Source organism: Tamandua tetradactyla, chromosome 1 (assembly GCF_023851605.1).
Source record: "Tamandua tetradactyla isolate mTamTet1 chromosome 1, mTamTet1.pri, whole genome shotgun sequence".
In the NCBI taxonomy this organism is placed as follows: Eukaryota; Metazoa; Chordata; class Mammalia; order Pilosa; family Myrmecophagidae; genus Tamandua; species Tamandua tetradactyla.
Window position 1 is genome coordinate 82024869 of NC_135327.1, and position 6000 is coordinate 82030868.

General features: G+C 41.5%; 2 protein-coding genes across 3 annotated transcripts in view; one reads left to right on the top strand and one right to left on the bottom strand.

Annotated features, from left to right (window-relative positions):
• Nucleotides 1-1752, bottom strand: part of SUGCT (succinyl-CoA:glutarate-CoA transferase) — an 878065-nt gene extending 876313 nt beyond the window's left edge. For both annotated transcript variants that reach the window (XM_077119443.1, XM_077119444.1), the window contains exon 1: nt 1548-1752. In XM_077119443.1, coding sequence (XP_076975558.1) covers nt 1548-1647 — 100 coding nt within the window. In that variant the 5' untranslated portion in view covers nt 1648-1752. The remainder of the gene's footprint in view (nt 1-1547) is intronic.
• A 320-nt stretch (nt 1753-2072) lies between these two features.
• MPLKIP (M-phase specific PLK1 interacting protein) lies at nt 2073-4052 on the top strand. The gene is made up of 2 exons (XM_077119456.1): nt 2073-2493; nt 3555-4052. Exons 1-2 carry the CDS (start codon nt 2143-2145, stop codon nt 3753-3755), a joined length of 552 nt encoding a protein of 183 aa, XP_076975571.1. The 5' UTR covers nt 2073-2142; the 3' UTR covers nt 3756-4052.
• Nucleotides 4053-6000: the final 1948 nt, after the last annotated feature.

Sequence of the window (6000 nt, forward strand, 5' to 3'; positions counted from 1 at the left end):
CTGGGGTGGAACACAGGATTTTCATATAATTATTAAGTATTTACTCTCCTTCAATCCTTTTTTAGGCCTGCAACTGTGAGAAGAGGTACACTGGCATGTATAATCTGTCAACAATTTTCCACTGTATTTCTTCCCTTACCCCATTTCTAATACAAGTTCAGATTTGTAGAAGATAGCAAGATAGTACTATACAGGAAAGAGCATTTTGGAAGTGAAAACAAAGAAAAAAGTCAATTTAAAGTACTTTATTCATCGGGCTGAGACCTAATTCTGTAGTACCATCATCAGTTAAAAAAAAAAGAGAGACCTAATTCTGCAAATCATTTGCATAACAACATCAATGAAGGTAATTTTGGTCTCCACCACCAACCCCTTTCTGCTTCTACCCCCACCCCGATGAAAAAAGAATACTGATGACAGAAAAGGTATGTCAGGTTGAGAACCATGGACCAATATGATGTATGCAATCCATTTATTCAATCGTTTAATAAGTACTCGAAAGCTCAATTAACCAGGCATTAAGTGAGGCACTGATGACAAGATCCAGAAAAGCGACTTTTTGGCCAGGGTAGAGGTATATAAAAAAAATAGGTATCAACTAATCTGAAGTCCTCCGGCCTTAATTGCATCACTAAGCCTTGATGGTATCATTCTGCTTTGACTGACTCTACAACTCCTGTCTGAAGGAGGGATTTGTGAACCAGATCCCCTGAATAAACAACAACAAAAACTGTGTTTGTGTCTTCATTCATCGAGGAGGACAGAAGCAGAGAAAACAATCAAACTCTTCAGACAGGCATGTCAAAGAGCATGTTAAAGACTGAGGGAGGAGGGGCAGTTGCAAAAGGACCCGAAGTTTTTAAGATTCTATATTCTACAGCGGATTTCAAGACCCATAGTGAATTGCCATTCCCGAATTTTTCAAGAGTAAAGAAAATTACATAAAACTGTGGTAAATTTAAATTTCACCCTCTAAATAAAATTCTGAGACAGGTACCTGATACAAAGGCGTGTTTCATTATTCATTTATCTTATCACATATCTCTTTATAACTAAAAGCTTGTGAAACATTCAAGATTTTAAGAGCTTTGGCAAAAAGTTTGCTTTTTTCGAAAAGCGCTCTGCTTCCCACAACCGCCACCCTGCTCTTACTTAAGAACTGAAAGGAAGGGGGTAAAGTCAAACATTTGTTAGCACAGCCAATCTTTCAATTATTTAAGCAGCAGCCTGTAATTCCTTACTGAAATACGGCTGGCTGTACGTTCCAAAGTTGTTTAAACTTCGAGGGCGAGCGAGTGGGGGGGAAGGCGTGCGCCAAGGGTGACTGGGCAGGGGGCCGGACCCGCAGCGGCGAGCACTCTGCCCGGGACTGGAAGCAGGCGCCGGGCAGGAGAGCCGGGACCTTGGCGCCGGGAAGCAAGAAAGGCAACGGGCGGGCCGGCAGGGCAGCAGCTACTCCACGAAAGCGCGGCGCTCTTCCCGCAGCGCCTCCTGAAGGGGAGGCTGGGGGGTCCCGTTCGCAGCCCGGACCGAGTCTGGGAGGGTACCTGACTGAGAGCGGACAGTCCACAGCCCCCTCCCGCCGCCCGAGCCGCAGAGGAGGCCGATTCTCCGCAGACCCGCAACCCTCGCAAGCATGGCCAGCATCGTACTCCGCTCAGGTCCGCAGACACAGCGTGAGAACCCTGTGGCGCGCCACCTGCAGCCACTAGAGGCGCCCGCGGACACTCCAGCCCACCCCGCAGCCAGACAGGGCAGGGGCGGGGACAGGGTGGGGAAGGGGGCGGAAAAGGGATCCGGGATGGGGAGGGACGGGGGTGTGGGGTGAACGATCCCAGGTTAGCGTCACGTGCTCGCTGGGCGGACTTCTAAATTATTCTATTCGACCAACTGCCATATTTCAAAGGCCAATTTTGGATTCGGATGTTAAGGGCTTTTCTTCATCCTTTTCTTCCTCAGTCTCCACCCCATTTAGTATACCACCCATCCCGCCGTATCTTCCGGAACCTTTGTGATGCCGGAACCATTTTGCTGTTCGACGCTGGCGCCCGGAGGACTATTTTGGTAAAGGAATACCAACTGTCTGCGGAGGTTTGGTTGGGTCAGTTCCGGAGGGAGAGCGCGTCGGTGAGGTGCTTGTGTATGGTTCGTGATATGCACCGACAGAATTTTCGACCTCCGACTCCTCCTTACCCCGGCCCCGGTGTAGGAGGTTGGGGTAGCGGGAGCAGCTTCCGGGGTACCCCGGGCGGGGGCGGACCACGGCCGCCCTCCCCTCGGGACGGATACGAGAGTCCGCATCACACGCCGCCGTACGGGCCCCGTTCTAGGCCGTACGGGAGCAGCCACTCTCCGCGACACGGCGGCAGCTTCCCCGGGGGCCGGTTCGGGTCCCCGTCCCCTGGCGGCTACCCTGGCTCCTACTCCAGGTCCCCCGCGGGGTCCCAGCAGCAATTCGGCTACTCCCCAGGGCAGCAGCAGACCCACCCCCAGGTAATAAAAATAGCCAACGCCGAGCTTTTACTGTATGGCAGGCAAAGTACTAATAATCCCTTTCATGGATTATTTTGTTGAATCTTCTAAGAAGTGAGGGATTATTGTCAGCCTCACTTTGCAAATGAGTAAATTGAGGCTTGGAGAAGTTAAATAATTTAAGATTACTGAAGTTGTAGAGTCAGGTTTTTAACCCGTACTTTCTGACTCCACAGCCCTCAAGCTTTTGTACACTGACACTCAGACGCGGGATTTCCCTAATTCTCCATTTTCCTCCTTTGTCCGAAGCCTTAGTTTTAGTACATTATTCTGAGCCCCCAGGCTGGATGGTTGGAGGAAGGGAATGAATCCCAGGCTTGCGCTTGAGTAGGTAATAGTTAAGTGCAATATTGTTACTGCTGTGACTTTTTTTCCCTTTTGTCTTTTTTCAAATTACATTGGTTTCTGCTCTCAAAGGCCTCTTGGGAAAATCCGTAGTAATAGAAGTGCCCTGTTCCTCTTAGAGTGGACACAGGAGGGCAGAGTATTTGTGGTGTGTCTAGGTGTACTCGCGTGTACCGGTGGTTTTCCAACTTTGTGTATGTTACACTGACTCCTACCCTCTGACCCTGGAGATAGAGAAAAGAAAAATGATTAGTGAGATGATGGAAAGGTTCTAGAAAGTTTGAAGCCGTTGGGGTAAGAAAAAGAACAAAAAAAAAGATTTCTTTTCATTTTTCTCAAGAAAGACAAAAGGAAGTTTTGAGGGAAAATTGAAATACAGTTTATCATTTCAACACCGCTTGATAGTTCTGTGAAGTTACATTAGAAACAGGTATTTGAGATGATAGTGGGCATGGGAATTATTTATAAATGAGCATATCAAATTAGTTTAAAAAAACAACATCAGAGTAAAGGAAGCATGGTCTTTGCAGTCAAACATATTTGTTCGATTATTTGGGTTCAAGTCACAACCTTTAACTAACAGTGAAATTCCCCATGAGCCATTAGCTTTTAAAGAAAAAAGTACCAAGTATCTCTACTAAATGTTTTTTTTTTAACTGATGGTTTTTTTCCTAAAGGGTTCTCCAAGGACATCTACACCATTTGGATCAGGGCGTGGTAGAGAAAAAAGAATGTCTAATGAGGTGGAAAGTTATTTCAAGCCCTCAATGCTTGAAGATCCTTGGGCTGGCCTAGAACCAGTATCTGTAGTGGATATAAGCCAACAGTACAGCAATACTCAAACTTTCACAGGCAAAAAAGGAAGATACTTTTGTTAACATTTCTGAAATTCATCTGGAAGCTTCATGTGTCAGGAACATCTTGGACAAACTTAACTTGTGTAATTAAGTTGAACCCTAAGAGGATGACTTTGAATATTAGTAGGGACTTCTTGATATTTTTCATTATATTAAGCATTGTTGGTATTAGAGAAGACATGGTAGGATAATTTGTAATATTCTGCTCTCTGGAAGTGCTGACCACATTCTGGGAGAGCTACAGTTTCCATATAAAATGGACATTGGTCTTTCAGTGTTTTTCTAACATTTTAAATAAAACATTTGTGTTTCTAGCTATATTGTGGTTTTGTCGTATGCTAAAGAAATAGAGTAATTAAAGTAATGCTTTGTAAGTATTCAGTTAGGATTCATAGGTAAATTTTCTATTGGAAACTACTTTTGAAAATGAAATAGATAAACTGTTCTTTGAACTGTAAACAGCTCTACATTTATTCGTAGGAAGGGAGGAGTAAAGAAAAAAACTATGGAGCATTCTATACCAAAATACTCTTAACGTTTTTGTGTGCATATTCTATCTAATGCTTTTGTAAAAATGCATTGAAAGTAGATTGGCAGTAACAAATCCATTCGTGAAAAGGGTAATTATATACTCATTTAATTGGAAAGTACAATGACAGACCTATTTCAGGCATAGCTAGATCAAGGTATTCTGTGCTTGAATTTCTCTACTCCCTATTTCTTAGTATTGTGGAGTCATTTTCTCCCAAGGCCAAGCACCATGACTACCCAAAATCTCAAATTCATATCCATCTTAAAGAGAACATCTCCCAACTTCATCAATGCTGGAGGACAGATTGGCCATGCTTGGATCATATTTCTGTATCCTGAACCAATAACTGACCACAGAAGCGAGGTCTAATTAGCTTGAAATCATAGACCTACTCCTGTGATGAGATAGGTCATGTGATTTTCAGGTAGGCTTACCTGGTAGGCTTACCTGGAGTGGAGAAGTAGTTTTCCAAAGGAAGAAATGCTGGTTTATACACCTACATAAATGTAAAGGAAAAATATTAAGGGATTTTTTTCGCCAACATTTTAAACAAAATCAAGTCTTAAGCACACTTTGTAGATATTTTGAGGTCATGATGTATGATGAAGATAGAGCTAATTAAAATTTTGTTTAAATGTTCTCAGAAAAAAATATTATCTAAAAATGACACAGTCAAACAACCCCTATTTGAGCCATACCCAGTTCTTTCTATCCATTAGTTTTTTTGTGGAATTAAAGGAGAAAACAAGGATAGAATTTTAAATGAATAAAGATCCCACGAAAACCAGGACTTTGGAAATTCTGTTTCTGTCAAATATTAGTTGGATGAGTGAGTTATTTAACTTCTCTATGCCTCAGTTTTCTCATTGTATAATGAAGAAATTAATAGTACCCATATGATAGAGGTTGTGTTTTGAGGATTAAATGGGTTTGTACATGCGAAACTCTAGGGCCTGGCACATAGTAAATTCTCAATAAATTATAGCAGTTACTTTCTGCCTTGTTCACCCCTGTATCCTTAGCTCTTAGAACAGTGTCTGGAAAATAATAGATGCTTAATAAATATTTGGTTGAATGAATACAGAATTCTGATTATATCTACTATATGCTCTGTGTACCCTTCTGTATATCAAAGAGACATTAGTCATTTTTCCCAGTAATTTCATGTAAGTCTGTCCTTATTGCTTAACATCTAGTTTCTGCATGTTTTTAGGTCATGATGTATGATGAAAATTAGGGCAAGTAGAGTATTTTTGAAAGTGAACTTCATAGATTAGAAATACTATCTTTAGGAAATGACACTTAGGGGTAATTATTAAATCACCTCTTAGAGATCATTGAACTATTACCAAAGATGATGAAGTCAGGAAGGATTTTGTACTATTATGTTCAAATTTGGTAGACAAATTCAAATTGTAATTATTCTCTAATGGTTTATTACGCATTTCATTTTACTGTATAATGTTAAAAAACTAAATGTAAAATTTCTTTCTTGCTAAGTTACCAACATCTACCTTCAGACGTCTCATCTTTACTATCTTTTTAAAGAAAAAAACATGAAAGGTACATAGTACTTTTAGTAGGTCTTATATTCAGTTATCAAAGTTCTTGTGACTCTGGTATTTTGATTTGTTCCCAATACTAACCTACTTTTTTTTTAGATATGAAGGTAGCTGGACAAAAAGAATTGCTCTTTCTTTAAAATGGAAAGTGTTTTTTCATGTTCCAGAATTC

Bases quoted from the DNA above. Each gene is read 5' to 3' on its own strand.
- MPLKIP (XM_077119456.1), top strand. From the start codon at position 2,143: ATGGTTCGTGATATGCACCGACAGAATTTTCGACCTCCGACTCCTCCT. The intron at 2,494-3,554 runs GTAATAAAAATA...TTTTTCCTAAAG, and splicing joins AGCAGCAGACCCACCCCCAG to GGTTCTCCAAGGACATCTAC.